The 18,722-nt window shown below is 41.0% G+C and overlaps 1 protein-coding gene across 4 annotated transcripts in view; it reads left to right on the top strand.

Moving 5' to 3' along the window:
- Positions 1-18,504, top strand: part of AGL (amylo-alpha-1, 6-glucosidase, 4-alpha-glucanotransferase) — a 66,299-nt gene extending 47,795 nt beyond the window's left edge. For all 4 annotated transcript variants that reach the window (XM_050960928.1, XM_050960929.1, XM_050960930.1 and 1 more), the window contains 6 exons: positions 1,377-1,489; positions 6,268-6,479; positions 7,028-7,125; positions 11,999-12,086; positions 12,183-12,316; positions 14,367-18,504. In XM_050960928.1, coding sequence (XP_050816885.1) covers positions 1,377-1,489; positions 6,268-6,479; positions 7,028-7,125; positions 11,999-12,086; positions 12,183-12,316; positions 14,367-14,484 — 763 coding nt within the window. In that variant the 3' untranslated portion in view covers positions 14,485-18,504. The remainder of the gene's footprint in view (positions 1-1,376; positions 1,490-6,267; positions 6,480-7,027; positions 7,126-11,998; positions 12,087-12,182; positions 12,317-14,366) is intronic.
- The last annotated feature ends 218 nt before the right edge of the window (positions 18,505-18,722 follow it).

The raw sequence follows: 18,722 nt of genomic DNA, 5'->3' as shown, positions 1-18,722 counted from the left end.
TCATGGACGTGGTCATTGCAGCCCCGTAGCCACTTCCCAGCCTCCCAGAACTACTCTCGCAGGATCACGGTCAACTCCTGCACCCAAACCTTGTCTCTCACCACCTCACAGCTTGACTGCTGCATGGCTGAATGCAGAGGAACAAGCTTGCTCTGGTCAGGTACAGCAGGTTTTCTTAGAGAGTAGAAAGCCTTCCACTAGAACAACCTACCTGGCAAAGTGGAAGTGTTTCTGCTCCTGGGAGTCGGAGTGGAATATTTCCCCGACCCAGTCATCTCTGCAGTCCATCCTGGATTACCTGCTTCACTAAAAGCATCAGGGTTTCTCGCCTTCTCTTCGATCAAGATGCATCTGGTTGCCATATCAGCCTTTCATCCTCGCATCCATGGTAGATCGGTGTTCTCGCATAAGATGTCGATCAAGTTTCTGAAAATCTTCAGAAGACTCTTTCCGGTGATCCAAGATCCGGTTCCGCAATGGGACCTCAACCTGGTCTTCTCCAGGCTCACGGGTCTGCTCTCTCATTTGTCATGGAAGGTTGCATTCCTTGTATCTGTGACATCAGAGAGATGTGTCTCTGAAATTCAAGCCCTCACTTCGGAGCACCCATTCACAGCATTCTACAATGACAAGGTCCAGCTGTGCCCCTCTCTGGCCTTCCTGCCAAAGGTGGTGTCGCACGTCCATGTCAACCAGGATATCTTCTTTCTGATGTTCTGTTCAAAGCCTCACACGACCAATGAGGAGAGGCGACTGCACACTCTAGATGTCAGGCATGGCCTGGCTTTCTACCTGGAGCGCATCAAGCCCTTCCACAGATGGACCCTCGCTGAGTTAGATAAGATGCCATTTGAGTAGCTCTCTGCTTTTCAGAGAATCATGTTGGACATTTTGTTTCACTTCCTCAGGCCTGTCTAGTGAGACTGTTACCCTTCCCATCCCACCTTATTTTAATATGTACATGAGGCCACGAGGAGAGAACCAAAAGTGATATGGTGCTGTCAGTATTTGGATGACTGGCAACTAAATCTCTTTTTTGCTCACAATAGTCATTTGTGTTTCCAGTTTCTTGGCAGAAATTGAAGATTGAAGTATTCAGTTTGAGCAAGTTGGGTTGGGCTCATCACAGATGCTGGGAGGTAATGGAGAGTGTCTGGGGAGGGCATCAGGGTATATGGAAGGGGGAGATATTAATAATTTTTCAAAAGTTTCACTTTCTAGAGCATCAAATGTAAGTTTCAACTGACAGTAATAAATCTTTGTTTTTTAGAGGTTTGAATATATTCATAGGGGGGTATCTGCATAAAATGTCTGTGCCCTAATATCTTCATTTACATTTCTTCTTAAAATGAGTAGCTGTTCTTTTTTCATCTTAGAGATGGATCTGCTGTGGAAATTGTTGGCCTTTGTAAATCAACTATTCGTTGGCTACTGGAGTTGTCAAAGAAAAAAGTGTTTCCTTATCAGGGAGTCACCATAAAAAGGCATGGTAAGCAGGCTTATCTCACAAATGTGTGATCAGTGTAGAGCCATGATAATTGGACCAGGGTCAATATTGTCTTGCAGTCTACCTTGTGAACATTTTATTAAACATTATGTTTGGGGAATGGGTATTCATAATGCTGTTCCTTAAGATCCAAAGTGACAGTGAGGAGTCCGACGATGATAGCGAGTCGCGTAATGCGTACGACACGAAATTGCTTGTGGCATTCACGGACATGCTCAGCACCGTGGAACGCTGTTTTGGGGCTCAGGAAACAAGCACTGACTGGTGGGATCACATCGTCATGGAAGTCTGTGATGATGAGCAGTGGCTGCAGAACTTTCGGATGAGAAAAGCCACTTTCATGGGACTGTGTGCTGAGCTCAGGCTAATTGTTGTTTTTCATCAAAGTAGCAAAATCTATGCAAAGCCCACAAAACACACTTTTTTGGAGAGTATATAACTAAACCCCTCTAGCCCAGCTTTCTCCTTCTGTGAGGTACCGATATGGCTATGAATTCACTTGTTAGTTTGAGCTGATTATGACAGGAGTTATAAGACCTCTTAAGAGTTAAGTGAAAGATTAATTTTTAGTTGTTTGTACTGCATGTTCTTCTTACGATAGTTTCTGTGGAGAATTCAGTACATATTACTGAGACTGAATATGTAAGCTGTTTAAAACTTCTTATCAAAATAATTATTAACCCTGGGAAGCAACTGTTTTAACTGTTTCGGTATTTTGTAGTACTACATAAAGGAAGAACACTGCCATCAGTATCTGTCATCCTAGATATTTCGCTTTTATTTAATCATGGAATTAACAACTTGTTTTTCTTTTAAACTTTTTAATCCATGGCTTGAGTGGGACTGTTTATGATTCAGTACTTGATAAATCAAAATTGTAAGCAATATTTATAATGTCTGCAGCTCCTCCCCTGATTTGCTGCCTCAGTACCACACACAGCTGTGTTCCTAGAGCCCAGTTTGTTTAATTTGTATACTTCACCCTACTGTAGGTAACTTGAATCACTGACAAAAGCTTAAAGTGCATGCAGCGCCTGATGACCTACAAATTTATTTTAAAATTAGCCTTAATTTCTGTCCACAATCTCTGACCTGTCTGCTTGTTTAATTCATGTCAAGGGTTAGTTTCTAGAAATTACCTACAACATAATACTACAAAAATAGAAATATTGCAGATGGAATCTAACATATGGCTTCAGTTACCCTTCTGGGTTTTTTGCTTTCTTTTGGCTGATTTCTTACAAGTAAAAGATATCTTCTACACAACAACGAACTATATTCGTAACATGCTTTTGATAAACCATATAGTTGGGGGAAAAAGTTTTATTGGTGTTACATTCTAAGTCCCTCTAAGCTGCGCAGCAGCCTATTAAGTGCCGTGCAGGCGCTCGGCTGCGGCAGGGAGAGATGCATCTTCCCCCAGCCCTGAACCTGCCACGGACGTGAAAAGCACCTCTCCCCCAGTCCCGTACCTTCTGCAGCCAGGGGAGAGGCGCCCCAGGCTGGCCCCAGCTCTGACCTGCCATGGCAAGGGGAGAGATGCCCCAGCCCAGACCTGCTGCAGCTGCGAGAGAGGCGCCTCTTTCCCACCCCCACCCAATCCAGGTGCTGCTGCAGGGAAAGAGAACTAGGGGAAATCTTCTCTCCCTGCCATAGCCCTGAGGCAGGCTGCACCCCAAACCATCCCAGATAGGTGGAAGAGTACAATGAAACAGTGAGACAATATTAGTTAGCATGATGGTTTGTAGTCTCCACACTTCAGCAGCCTAACAGTTTGAAGGCTTTTGTAGGTACCATGGCAAAGAAGAGTTTCAAGGAGGAATTTGAACATCCTATTGGAATGTATCAAAAACCAAACATATTCCAACTTGGAGAAGAACATGAAGATTTTAGACCATTGAGATAATGTGCAAATCATATTGTTGTTCTCAGACATATTATAGAACAAGTGTGGAGTGGCAGGCACCTCGTGATAAATTTTTTATAGATTTCTAGAAGGATTTTGATAGCATCCAGAGAGGCAGTCTTTGGAGAATTATGGCATACTATGAAATACCAGCAAAAATAATTAGAATAATCAAGGATCTATATGATGTGCCATCAGAGATGGTGACATCGTCAGCCAATGGTTTGCAGGGACAACTGGAGTAAAACGAGTGTATTATAACCACACTGCACTGATCATTGACTGTTATGTGGAAAGTAGCCACAGAAAGCAATTGAGGAGTTTTATGGACAAATGATAAAGCACAATTGAATGACGCTGGTTTTGCTGATGACATCGTCCTGCTTAGTTCGATACATTGCTTAAAGAAAGAAAAGGCCTAGCTTTTGGCAGATACAGCAAAAAGCAAGTTGGTTTGTTCATCAACAAGGAGAACAGAAAATAAATGGCTATTCATGTCCCAAAAGCAACCAGAATAGATAGAAGTAAGTCATTTTACATGTCTAGGGAGTAAGATGTTCAATGATGGTGGCACCATGCTAGATGTCCAGCATTGAATATTAAGAGCAGCAGACAATTTTCATAAACTTGAAAAGATTTGGGAAAGCAGCATGATTGCCACTAACAGCAGAATTCAATTTTTTAACACTGGCTTCATGTCTGTCCTTCTTTATGGAGCAGTCATGGAAATCTACAATAGAAATAGATCAGATCAACTCCTTTCACAGACATTTACTTTGTTTATCTTCAGAGTTCAGTGAAATGAATTTCTTGCAACATTGAATTTGTTCTCCTTTGAATTTCTAATGTAAAGTATCAAAGTGGTAAGAAGACAGTGATGGGCATATTTAGGACAAGCTTTAAGGATGCCACCAACACAGTGTCCGTATTATCACTTGACATAGATGCTATCTGGAAAGAGGAAAGAGGGCGACCTAGAGAAATGTTATATGGAACAATGGAAAGAGAAGCCAAATCCATCAGCATGAATCTCGGAATAGGCCAGCAAAGATTAGATTAAATGGTGGAAACTGGTGGATGCCCTATGCACCTAAGAGATCAGGAGGATAAAGAAAAGATATTTGAAGAAGAACAGTGAAGTGGCTTTACAGATGATTACAGGGAGCTCCTCCCAAGCATAAAGGGCAGCCTGGGAGAAAGCATAAAAATACTTTGTTTGAAAATTTGACAAGTGGGTGACAGAGGCTGGTATTCTGGGGCTGATTGGAGTTGACTTTTCAATACTGAATGAGAGATGATAGGGTGGGAGTTGGCTGCGAAGAGCCCAAAAAGTGAAAACAAGTATCTTATGTTTGATACAGGAGAGAAGAGGGACCCAGCGGAGAGATGCAAAGAGAGAGATGACATGGTCAAAGTGACATTGAACCAAATTCAGTAGTACTTACTTCAGCAAAACTGTTTCCCCTTACCTCAGGAGAATCTCCAAGTAGAAAGTTGTGGCCTTGTCCACACCTTTTGCATTGAACACCAAGCAGACCAGATAATCTATCCTTTAGTCAGTTTGCAGTGGGTACCAGTCAGCACTGAAAGGTTTTAAAAGGGATATTTGTGGAAAATAGGAGCACCTTTTAGCTTCATTGACTTGAGCTTTTTAGAGGGACAAGGGTGGGAAAATGATGAATACTTAACCTGAAGGAGTCTCTTAAATATTGACAGGTATCTGTGCTAGTTGTTGTAAAAGAAGTATTCTGTTGCCCTGTCCAGGGCCGCCCAGAGGATTCAGGGGGCCTGGGGTCCTCGGCAGTGGGGGCCCAGCGCTTCGGCAGCGGGTCCTGGGGCAGAAGGACCCCCCCCCCCCCCGTCGGATTGCCGCCGAAGACCCGGAGCGGAAGAAGCTCTGGGGGCCAGGGCCCCTTGAGAGTTTTCCAGGGCCTCCGGAGCAAGTGAAGGACTCACTTCTTCCCCCTCACCCCCTCGGGGCAGCACTGGCCCTGTTAAAATGTGTCCTGAAAAACTAGAGATTTATTCACAGAGCCTTTTAACAATTCTTATATATAGCAGAGGCTACTACTATTAGTTTTCACCTAAGGGGAAACCCAACCTAAAAAACAAAGCAGATCTGATGCATTCATAGTTGGTCTATGTTTAAATCACACCCCAGAGGAAGACAGACTAGGCATAAACCAATATAAAACAAGATCTTCTTCTACATCTCATTTTTCAGCAGAAAATACAACATTTACCCCCTCCCAGCCCCTGGCCTTGGATTCACTTCACTTTTGTCCATCTTGATGCAACAGTTGAAAAAAACCTAAACTGTATTTTTTAAATTCTGTTTAAAAACTAGTTCATAATAACAGTTTGAACACTATTTTCTGGTTAGTCTGAATGAGGTATAACCATGTGCTAGACTGCAAGCTAACTAGTAGAGCCTAGTTTAACTACACCATTTCTTAAAATGGCTACTCCCCATCCAGACGAGCCAGGCAAACCCTTTGGGTTTGAACCAGTATTAAGCTATGTTTAAAATCTACTCCCCTAATACTGTTTTATTCCCAATATTAATAAGATTTCAATCCACACTATCTCAGGAAAAGGGAAAAGAATTTCCCACACCAGCTTTTGAATCTAGATAACTTGGATATCCTTGAAAGCATTTTGGGGGCCATTGGCATAACCTTCAGTTTTCTCTTTTATACTAATCTACATGTTATAATGGCTATTCCTTATTTTATTAGCAGCCATAGAAGTTTCTTAAGACTTCAAGTATGCAAGAGTCAGTAATATTTACAAAACTATGGAGAGGAGTAGACTTATTACTAGAAAACAAATCCTGCATATTAACATTTTTCAGGAAAAAAGGAAACTATCACATATGACGAGTGGAACGGGAAGATTCAAGGACACTTTGAAAAGCTGTTCTTTGTCTCTGAGAACCCAGCAGATCCTAATGAAAAACATCCAAATCTGGTTCACAAGCGTGGCATATACAAGGACAGCTATGGAGCTTCAAGTCCTTGGTGCGATTACCAGCTCCGGCCAAATTTTACTATAGCAATGGTTGTGGTGAGTGGAAAAACATGTTCATAGTCACAGTTCCTTTAACTATTTTGATTGAATTGAACTAAACTTGAGGGGGTTCATTTGCATCGGGTAAACCAGGAGGGACCCATTGCTTGAAATACACTTGTATCTTTAACGGAGTAGTGGGTTTTTCTTTAATAAACTTTCAGCATCAGCCCATCTAGAACCTCTTCCAAAGGACTTGCCTAATTATGTTTGGGCGTGCTAACCAATGTGTCATTAGGATAAATCTATAAAGGAACTTCCTGTATTGAAGAGGCATTTGCACGGCTCTAACTGAAAATTGCCTGTGTTTTTTGTTTTGTGTTTTGTTTTGTGTTTTGTTTTGTTTTTTGTTTTGGTGTCTTTATGGAATTTGTGAGGAATCCTGATACATTTTGTATCTATTATAAAGGGCTGTAGTTTTCTCCATGAATATACTAAAAAGTAATAGAAATGTTTGAAGTGCACTATGCAGTTTGTTGATTTCATAAACAAAACTATTTTTTTTAATGCAAAGTTTATTGATTAAATCTCTGTTATTCTGCCAGGCCCCTGAGATATTCAGTCCTGAGAGAGCTTGGAAAGCTCTTGAGATAGCAGAGGAAAAGCTGCTTGGTCCACTGGGCATGAAAACATTGGATCCAGAGTAAGCATATTAGAGATCATTATGTGTAGTATGCATAGTTTTAATCATGTTACCAGATTAACAGTAAGAAGTTCACTTTGATATGTTTCGTTTCATTAAGAATACCTCAAGAAATGCATTAGCTAATTACAGTATATAATATATTTATTTTAGTCAAGATTATTTAGCTATTCTAAAGCCAGTTCAGATTCATTTAGTTATTTACAAAATCACCATTTTATTTATTATTTTGCTCCCATTAGAAGTTGGTCATTAAATTTTCAAAAACTTCTAATAAAACTAGTTATACAGTATTTGTATTAGTTTGAAAAAAGACAGCACATAGAATTTGAGCATGTTATGACAGAATTGTGACCAATATACTGTAGTTATGGACTGAGCATAGAGTTCTATACTTGTAGCTCTGTAGTACATAGTATTAATGCAATAGGTCTTGCATAAACTAACCACTGAAGAATATTAATACTATCATTATCTTGTTTGGGTCACGATATAATGGTCCTTCCTTACTGTCTCCGTTGTGCTGTGCTGAGTACCATCTAACCATGTGAATTCATATTATTCTTCTAATGCTTGCTCATATTGATTCCAGTTAGGTGTGCGCGCACTGCGTGCATGATCATCGGAAGATAGCAACACTCGGTGGCTCAGCTGAGGTGCCCCCTGGAGTGGCACCCTTATGGCACCGGATATGTGCCCCTGCCGACCCAGTGCCTCCTCAGTTCCTTCTTACCACCCATGGTGGTCATTGGAACCGTGGAGCGTGGCATAGCTGATCTCCACTTCCTAACTCTTTACTTGTTTTTCCCTAGTTAGTTTTGTAGTATAGTTGTTAGTAGTTTCTAGTTGTAGTTGTCGGGGTTATCTTTATCCCAGACTTTTCAGGTTCGTTTTCTCACCGCGAGAGAGACAGGCCAACCCAGCAAAGTCCAAAACCAAGTTCTTTATTGATGCATGCACACAAGCAACAAAGAACAAGCCCGCTCTCCACAGAGAACCAGAACCAGCACCCCCCTTTCTTCAATACAGCACAAATTTATATAAGCAAGTTTACATCACAGTTAAAGTATTTAATTGTCTGAGGTTAATTAACAACACCTGGTGAAGCATTTGATTACAAAATTCATGGTCTTAAAGAAGATGTTTGTGCGCCAGGAACTGCTCGTCAGTACTGAGAGTTTTTTTATTGGCACTTCCCAAGCTTGAGAGCAAGGGGGGGTTTAGCCACCCAGCTCCTGCTTGCTGACTTCATTCACCCACCTTCTGAGCCCCCCTTGTTCATGCATCAAGCATGTGATCACCTGCTCAGCCTATCTTGTGGGCCTTTGGGTCCACTTTAAAGCATCCTATCTATCATAGTTAATAGTAAATTGTGTAGATAGTGTATGTAGTTGTTGGGAGGAAAGGCAGTTCCTCCCCTCCCTCTTTCCTGGTACCTGGGCTCATGCCTAGGTCTCCAGGTTTCAAGCCCTGCTTGACCTGTCTTAAGCTGATGCCTATGGGAGACCCCCACGACTCCTGCCTGAAGTGCCTGACGGAATCCCATCAAACAGATAATTGCCGCATGTGTAAGGCATTCAAGCTGTGGACAAAAAAGGAGCGGGACTTTCATTTGAGGCAGCTCCTCCATGGAAGCGGCATTTAGCCCGGTGCCCTCGGGGCCCGAGCAGAGACCCGGTGCTGTCGGCCCGAAGCACACCTCCGGCACTGGAAAGACCCGGCACGAGATGCCTCCAGCACCACTCACTATCTCCGGGGCCTAAGAAGCAGCACAAGCAACCTGCTGCTTCTGTTCAGTCACAGGCACCGTCTGTGTCCCCCTTGGAGCAACGTCCTGTACCGGACCGCCCCACGAAGTCTCCAACTCCAGCACCATCAATTCCAGGGCCTTTGAGTCCGGTGCATATGAGCTCCCCGGTGCGCACCGCGATTGAGGTTGGCCTGTGATCTACCCCAGAGACCTTCTCTATGGCCCACAACTTAATTGCCCTTACTGAGTCGGGGCCGTTGCAGCCTCCAGCGCCACCGGTGCAGTCTGTCCCATCGATACGGAAGCCCGCTATCATGCATCCCCCATCGCAGACTGAGATGTCTCGGTCCTGCTCTAGACGCTGGTCCCATGCACCGCACCGCACCACTCGCAGTCCTGGCACCGATCATCATCTCAGCGCTAGTCGTACTCATGGTACTGTTCCACGTCGAGAAGATCTCCTTTCCAGTACGGTTGGCACCGATCTCCGTGGAGTAGGTCCGAGCACCGTTCCACCCACAGATCTTCATCAGTGTCCAGATCTCCCTCCCAGTACTGCTATGATCGTCGGTACTGATCCAGGTCTTGCCGCCTATCTCCATCCTTACAATGCAGTCCATCGATGTGGGATAGTGCAACACAGCATAACTGATCGGCCCCACTTTGGCCTTCCCACCCTAACTTGAGGTCATCCGAGGCAGAGAGTGGCTACCCCACCCATGACCAGAACATGGACAGAGATGGTCAATGGCAGGACGAGGGACAGAATCCTGCTCAGGGACCACTGCAGTGGTCCTTCTGGACCCTTTGGGCATACTACCAAGCCTAAGGCGTCCCCTCCAGGGCTTCTCGTTCGGCTCATTCTGAACCCCAAGTCTCAGAGGCCACAGTTAGCCACCCCCCGGGAACGTGTAGTCTGCTGCCCTGCAACCAATTCAGGCACATGCTGCTAGTATGGAAAACCTGGAACAGGCAGACCTGCCCCAGGAAAACTTACTGCAGGAACCATTAGTCCCGGGACTATCATCCTCTTCATTGCCTGATGAGGCAGTTGCAGGCATGACCTCCTCTGGCCCACCATCCATATACCTCCGTGCACACCAAGACTTGCTGTGTAGGGTAGCACAAAACATGAACCTCCAGTTGGAGGAGGTGGTGGAGCTAGAAGATCCAGTGGTGAACATCTTGTCTGCCGATGCCCCCACACACATAGCCTTGCCATTCATCTGGACCATTCAGGCTAATGCTGATACGATCTGGCTGTCACTGGTGTCTATCCCTCCCACTGCGAAGGGGGTTGAGAGGAAATACTTAGTTCCTTCCAAAGACTATGAATACTTGTACATTCACCCACAACCATGTTCCCTGGTTGTACAGTCAGTTAATGAAAGGAAAGGCACGGTCAACAAGCACCCACCCCTTAATCCAAGGATGCTAGGTGCCTGGATTTAATTCGGCCTCAAGGTATACTCCACTGGCAGTCTACAGCTTTGGGTGGCTAACCAGCAGGTTCTCTTGAGCTGTTATTATTACAACCCCTGGAACTCCACAAGGAAGTTCAAGGATCTGGTTCCTCAGGAGTCCAGGTAGGAGTTCGGGGCCTTGCTAGAGGAGGGCAAGAAAGTAGCCAGGACTTCCTTGCAGGCTTCAATAGATGCCGCAGAGTCAGTGGCAAGGACTCTAGCTTCTGGTGTAGCTATGCGCCGCATCTCATGGCTGCTGGTGTCCGGTCTTCCGCCAGAGCTGCAGCAAACGATTCAGGACCTGCCTTCGGTGTCCAAGGGTTATTCTTGGACAGGACTGACTCTCTAGACTTCAGATAAAGGATAACCGGGCCATCGTGCTCACTGGGCATACATACCTCGGTGACGCAGCGTAGGCCCTTCTGGCCCCAACTGCGGTGCACCTGTTCTAACCCTTCACCCAGACAGGACTTCTCCAAAAGATGTGGATGGGATGGTAGAAGGAGATCTGGCCCTCAGATGGGCCAGAATCAGGGCCCCCAAAAACCATCTACAGGGCCCAAGCAAAACTTTTGAAGGTGCGCCTGAGGGCGGAGCACCAGTCTCCTCACAGGATCCTCTTCCACCTTTCTCCAACTGCCTCTGCTATTTCCTCCCTGTGTGGTCCCACATAACAACAGACCGCTGGGTCCTACATACGGTGGAAAGTGGATACCGTCTGCCTCGCCTTCCTTCCTCAGGTAGTGTCTGCCTTCCATGTCAGCTGAGATATTTTCCTTCCGGTCTTCCCGAGAAGAAACGTGTGGCTTTGGATAAAATAACAGCTGCACTACCTGGACATTCACAGGGCCCTCACCTTTTACATCGATCGAACAAAACCTTTCAGAAAGACGTCCCAGCTGTTTGTGGTGGTGGCAGACCGGATGAAGGGTCTCCTGGTCTCCACGCAGCATATCTCATCCTGGATTACATAATGTATCCAAGCATTCTATGACTTGGCTGATGCCCCAACTACACACTTTACTGCCCACTCAACTTGGGCTCAGGCTTTATCCTCCGCCTTCCTGGCTCATGTGCCCATACAGGAGATCTGTAGGGCAGCAACTTGGCATCAGTACATAACCTTTGTCTCCCACTATGTGATAGCGCAACAGTCCAGGGGTGATGCTGCATTTGGTTCAGCGGTCCTTCACTGTGCGACATCTCTCTCCCACCCCACTGCCTTGGTAAGGCTTCGGAGTCACCTAATTGGAATCGATATGAGCAAGTACTCGAAGAAGAAAAGATGGTTACTCACCTTTGTAACTGTTGTTCTTCAAGATGTGTTGCTCATATCCATTTCAAACCCTCCCTCCTTCCCCTCTGTCGGAGTAGCCGGCAAGAAAGAACTGAGGGGGCTCTGAGTCGGTAGAGGCATATATCTGGCGCCATAAGGGTGCCACTCCAGGGGGCACCTCCGCCAAGCCACCAAGTGTTGCTAGGGTAAAAATCTTTCGACAATCTTGCACGCACACTTAATTGGAATGGATATGAGTAACACATCTCGAGGAACAATAGTTGCAAAGGTGAGTAACCATTTTTTTTTTTAGTTATTTCTCTAATGCATTGCATAAATTTTATTTAACTTGTTGCTTTGTCTAAATCCTTTACTTTCTTACAGTGATATGGTTTACTGTGGCGTATATGATAATGCCCTGGACAGTGACAACTACAATGTTGCCAAAGGTTTTAATTACCATCAAGGACCTGTAAGCTCTAAAATTCCTGAATTTCATATTAAATTAAAGTCTATTGATATCTCAAATTGATAGCTAATATATTATCTCTTATATCTTTTTGTTTAGGAATGGCTCTGGCCTATTGGATATTTCCTTCGTGCAAAGTTGTACTTTTCCAGGTTAATTGGTCCAGAGATGTATGCAAAGACGGTGGTTTTGATTAAGAATGTTCTCTCTCGCCATTATGTTCATCTTGAGAGGTAGGTCATCATACAGTAAAAATATTAATCCAAACTAGTGGTGTCCAATGTCCAGTTGCATATAAAAGATAGACACACACACATTTTCTTCAAAAAGTGTTTTTGAGCATTTAAGACCTACAAAATAAGCACCAGTGATTTGGTGTTTTCTGAGTGTAAAAGTCGCCACCATACAGAGTGCCATTTAAGTCCTACATCAACCTTCAAAATAGGCTAAACATTACTGCTTTTTTTTATCTGAAATATTAAATAAATGTCCTATCAGAAAGCGAGTGAGCAATTTTGAAATCAGTCATGGAGAAGAATAAATAGAAAATATTTATTAAGAGAAAACAGAATTTGAGGTCTAAATTGCTAGACAACTAACAAAAAATGTGATGCAGAAGAAAAAATATGGATGTGTACTTTCAAAACTGCTCAAGATCTATATTTTTTCAACAGTCTGAGGGCTGATCGCAACAGGTTAAATAATGTAAGGAAATAACCGTTAAATTGTATAAAATGGGATTACATAACTTCTGAAGTTGATTGGGTAGGGCACATGAATGTGCCAATTAATCATTACTATAGAACTGCATTTCAGAAAGGCATCACTTCACTGCACAATGGAAATATTACTTCATTAAGAAAACAGAAGCATTTAATCTCCTACAGTGCACATGGCCTTCCCTAATCTTCCCCCGGCCTTTTGTTCTCTTGTCCACTCTTTTTTGTCCTTTCCTGTTGTCCACTTTTTAGTCCTTCCCTGTTCTTTCTGCAATATTTTTTCTCTATTCACTTGTTCTTCTCCGCTATAATCCTGAATAATTCCCATTTTCATCCCTCTCAAAGCATTTCTAGATAAACAGAGATCCTTCAATATACCACCCACCCAGTTAAATGGGTGGGAGACTTGATTGGACCTGCAACATTCTGGACAGTTTTAGAATAAAAGGAGGAGAGTGTTCTGCCTCCCTATGTGTGCTCTGCCACCCATTGGCCAGTCAGAGGGAGATGGGAGTTAACTGACGCCTTGCTCCCCACCATTATCAATTTAACCCTTGCATGGAGTTTCTCAAGCCTCTTACTCCATTTTAGTTGAACCCACTCTTCCTTCCTGTAGTTATTTAGAAGCATATAGTAGTATGAGAACTGTGTTTGTTTGAGGATCCTGTGGATCTGACCAATTGCCTAAGCAATTTTTCACATTGGGGCCAAATTAGCTGAGGCCTAGCAGGTTTTTTTCATAGCATCATGATGGCAGTTAGGTTACATAGGAATAGCACCTAAAAAATCTAATATTAGGAATTTGTAGAAATGGTTAATTCATCATAGTTTACAGCTGGTGTCCAGGGCAGATGAAAAGCCAAAAGGACCAGCACCATCCTCAACCTCAAAATACTATGACCAAACAAAAAGTAGAATTTGTAGTGTCAAAACTTGTGGCCTTGGGAGGTCTCTGATGGGCAATCTGTCATTTTTATTTTCCTGTGTTATCGTTAATGTTTAAAAGTAGCTCTCAACATTGCCCTTGTCTTCCCAGATACTTTGTTTCATTCAGTTAATGAAAAACTGAAGTGAGAAGTGAAAAATAGAAGTTTATTTAAAACAACTAGACTTACCATTTAATTTGGAAATCTTTTAACAGCTTGAAATACACGTTCATAGATAGCATGGATTAAAAAAAAAACCAGTCAGGCTAGTAAGAACCTTATGTGCATGCACAAAATCATGCTGATTGCATTATTTCAGTTGCACTGCAAAGATAACCTGTACCTCTCAGGTTATTGAAGGCTACCCCACCTGGAGTCTCAGGAAGCTCCTGCAACATGCACATGTTTTAGTATTACAGTGTACCTTGTCATATGTTAATGCTCTTTTATTTTTATTTCATTATGTTTAGCATTTCTTCTTTTGTACACTTGGCTTAATTGACTCATACTTTTAAAACATGTTAGAAGTATAATCATACAAGAGAAATGTTCTTTTAATTTTGTTACGAAATATAGCATTAATCATATTTTACACTGGGATTTTTTATTTATTTATTTATTTTTGTTTGTTTGGCCAGGTCATCCTGGAAGGGGCTTCCAGAGCTGACAAATGAAAATGGGCAATATTGTCCATTCAGCTGTGAATCACAAGCCTGGTCAATTGCTGTTATCCTTGAAGTTCTTTATGACTTGTAAAAGTTGGCTTTGATTACTTGGTAAAATTTGCTATGTACTTGTATTCAAAAGGTACAAATGAACAGTTTGCTCATACTGTAGTGAAAATGTTTCGCACAGTCACTTAAATAACTATGGTCTGATTTTTTCCAAAGGTGCTTAGTATCTGTATCTCCCATTCACAGAAGAGGTATTTAAGAGTGCTGCTCAGCACTTCTGAAAATCAAGCCATTACACTTGTTACAGAAAAGCTTATAAAGCAGCAACTTGGAAAATGTACGCAAATGCATTTAAAATAGCTTTTGAATTGTACACATACTAAATTAAACTATATCCTGTATAACAAGATGTTAGAAGAATTGTCTGGTTCCAAATTAGAATATGAATGCCAAGTGGTTCTAAAAATCTGAGTTAGAACTCATGGAGTTCTCTTTTCCATATTTTCTGTTAGTCAGTAGGTGTGTGTACACTCATCATGGAGGAGAATAGATTGTACAAGTATAGGTAGTATGATCTGTTCTCTGCTGCAGTCGTGCATTTCATAGATTGCACTTTCATTAGTGTTTTGTCCCTTTGTGATGAACTGTGTAGCTTTTCCTAACAATTTCTTCTCTTCCATGTTCAACTGAACACTCCATTAAAAAAATTAAGTTTTCACTCTTTACAGATAATTGTAGTAAATTAATATCTTCACAGACTTTAAATGGAATTTGAGGACTGTAATTCTGAACAATGACATGGATGTATCCTGTGTAAGATACTTTTATAGGTTATTTTTTGTGCTATGGACCATATGGCCAAAATGTATTTCTTGAATTTAATTTGGTTTAAAATAACGTACATCTGTCAATAAATTTGTTCCACCAGTAGGAAACCGGAAGAAACACTTTATCATGCAATGCCCTGTACATATATCAGGTGAGGTCAAAGGATCCAGGAGCCCACTAACTTAATGATGAATTTGAAAGAATACTAAATTTATTTCAGCCCTTGCTTCGAGTAGTCGTCTTCCCTGGGGGATGAAATTCTTTCTCTACTGAAGTCAGTTGAAAAACTCCTTTTGACTTCAGGAAGGTCAGGGTTCCTCCCCAGTTGCAGAAAGGGAGCAGTCTGATTCCAAAGTCTTCGGAGGTAATGCTAATAAGAGCAAGGGTACTGACAGTTGCCTGTTTCTTTTCTTCCCTTGAATGTTACTTCCATAAAAGCATTTGTTCTGTAATATATAAACACACAAATACCTTTACCTGATCTCAGCCCAACCTTTTCAAATCTTTGGGTACGTGGATGGGGTGGGAAATGTATCCATTTGAATCTTCTGTCGGTCCCTAAAGTAATGAATAGACAACAGCTAGACTGGCCAGTAATGCCCTCAAAATCACAGAAGGAAATACAGCATTACATTGTAGAAGAAATGGACTGATAATACAGATTGAAAATACAAACCTGCCATACTTCTTATTGTTCTGTAGTTCATATATATTTTACATTCATGTTTTAAAATTTACCCAACACATTTAAAATGTGGTGTTGGCACATATCTGCTTACTTCATGAGAAAATACAGTTATAGGTATACACTTCTACCCCGATATAACGCGACCCGATATAACACGAATTCGGATATAACGTGGTAAAGCAGCACTTTGAGGGGACGGGGCTGCGTGCTCCAGCAGATCAAAATAAGTTCGATATAATGCGTTTTCACCTATAACACGGTAAGATATTTTTTGGCTCCCAAGGACAGTGTTGTATTGGGGTAGAGTTGTATTTAAGAACGAACTGCTGAGAGAAGCATTTAGGCAAGCGGATTAAAGATAAAAGTCCAATGCAGTTTTATTTGTGATGGATTTCAGAGATTTATTTTCTAGAAGCCAGAGTTTTTAATTTTATTCAGATTATCACTTAAATTTATGGTACTTCATTGGTTATAGTTGCACTACTCAGATCACCTGGTCATATTCACTATTTTAATCTAACCACTGTTTTTTATTTGTGTGATGTGCTAGTTCGGATACATGGGTCAATGTCATGCTTTCCCGATAATAGAGTTTTTAGTTGAATAGTTTAGTAATTGGTTATAGGTCACTCTGTATTATTAGTGTGGTGTTTTTAAATTTTTGTATAATTGATTTTCCTTAATATGGGTTCAAATAATTGGAAGTGATGCTTAAAGGAAATTTGTCTCGTTCAGATTTTCTTTTGTGCTTAGGTTGTGAGCTGTTTGAAATGGATTCTTTAGGAAACTTTGTCATCTAGCCTGACAGATTGCATAAGAGATGAGACAAAAACATAAATTGAAAAGAAAATGATTCATTGTTCTGTTACGTAAAGCATATCTCATTCTTTATACCTTTTGTAATCAGGATTTCAAAATTAGAATGCAGATTATTTTCATTCTTGAGTACAGTTTTTGACTAATTGTATTTGTTGAAAAGTCAGCAAGAGCCAAGTAAAAATGTTTATATGCAATCATAAATCAGCATGCTATTTTACATGTTTGTGTGCATTTGAGGAAATTCAGTTTTATTATTGAAATATTTAATGATACATAAGGAACGTAAGAAGTTATTAAATTATGGGTTTGTTTCTAGTTTAGCTCTTCATTACTGTGGGTAGAATTGGAAAGTGTAGAGTGGGATAACTTTGGGGAGGGGGATTTATTTAATAAGGCTGTCTTGAAATTGGAAAGAAGTTTGAAGAGCTATTATTGTTCTAAATAGATTGTTATTGCAGTTACTATAATCCCAATCTCTAAATGTAAGAAATCTGGGAGAAATGATGCTTGAACACTTTCCATTCTATCATGGCTAAGTTTAAAAAGTTTAGTGAATTGCACTGTTAACATGAACATAATATACATTTCTCATTGCTAGTTTATTTTTAACTTAATATTAAAATATTTAAAAAGAGAAATCACAGATGTACACAGATATATATTATGCTAATTATGAATTTTGCAAATAGATGCATGTTTAAAATGCTAATTCTGCACTGACTAACTGATGTAATTCTAGTGACATATATACTTTTAAGAATAAAGTAGGGAAATTATATATTATGGGCTGGTTTTGCCCATGGAAACAAGAACATTTTAGATTTTAAATTTCTATTCAGTCCTTCTTGTTTGATCTCAAACTCTTTTTTCGATGTTTTTGGTCAGATTGGACAACTTAAGAATGAAGTGAGAAAGTCATAGGTAACATTTCTTGAATTTTCCTCTGAACATATTAAAAATGACTTGTGTATGACATATTTAATTTGGGAGGGGGGGTAGAGGGAAGAGAGAACTGTTGATCTAATATTTTATTATATATGTTGGACTTCAGCACCAAGTAACCTGTATACAGCCCAAAAAACAACAGAGTCCGATGGCACCTTAAAGGCTAACAGATTTATTTGGGCACGAGCTTTCGTGGGTAAAAAACCTCATTGCATCTGAAGTGAGGTTTTTTACCCACGAAAGCTCATGCCCAAATAAATCTGTTAGCCTTTAAGGTGCCATCGGACTCCTTGTTGTTTTTGTGGATACAGACTAACACAGCTACCCCCTGATACTGTATACAATCAAGTTATAAACACCTTTAAAAATAGTTGGCTGTAATTTAGGAATGTTGACTGATCCTGAACCATAGTGACGCTAACACCATGGTATAATATACTGTAAAACTTAATCACTCAAACTTATGGTCAGTAAAATACTTATTTTTGTAGCTAAACTGAATGTGAACTTGGTACTTCTGCCATGTACCAATCTGTTTCTTGCTTTGTATGCTGTGGAGCAGAGACCTACTGGCATTGCTTCACCAGATCTTTTTTGTCAATTCAAGTAATGTGCATTATTTCTAATCTGTTTTCATTAATTTAAGTTTTTACTGATCAAAAATGGATAATTTGAGGAAATATTTAAAACAAGGAATCATTCTAGTACTGCATGTTGTAATATAAAATAAAACCATCAAGTCTAGCATAGCAACTATTGAATTTAGAAAAATGTACTTCTTCATTTGTCTGTGACCAGCATAAAATAAAAGTATCTAACAAAGTTGTGTTTTTCTTCCTTTGTCACTGGAGTTCCACAACAGTAATTTTTAAATCTTAAACTGTTAATGGAAAATCTTTTTTTAAATTGTTGCTGTTTGAAAATTCCAAAATTCTCTTGCTTAACAGCAGAAATGAACGCTTATTTCCATTTGTTTAAACTGAAGCTATAAAGCATCATTCTGTAGTTCAGTTTTTTCATGCATAGTTACATATGAATAT

This window comes from Gopherus flavomarginatus, chromosome 7 (genome assembly GCF_025201925.1).
Source record: "Gopherus flavomarginatus isolate rGopFla2 chromosome 7, rGopFla2.mat.asm, whole genome shotgun sequence".
NCBI lineage: Eukaryota > Metazoa > Chordata > Testudines > Testudinidae > Gopherus > Gopherus flavomarginatus.
Note: the sequence above shows the minus strand (reverse complement) of the source record. Positions and strands in the feature narration are given on the sequence as shown.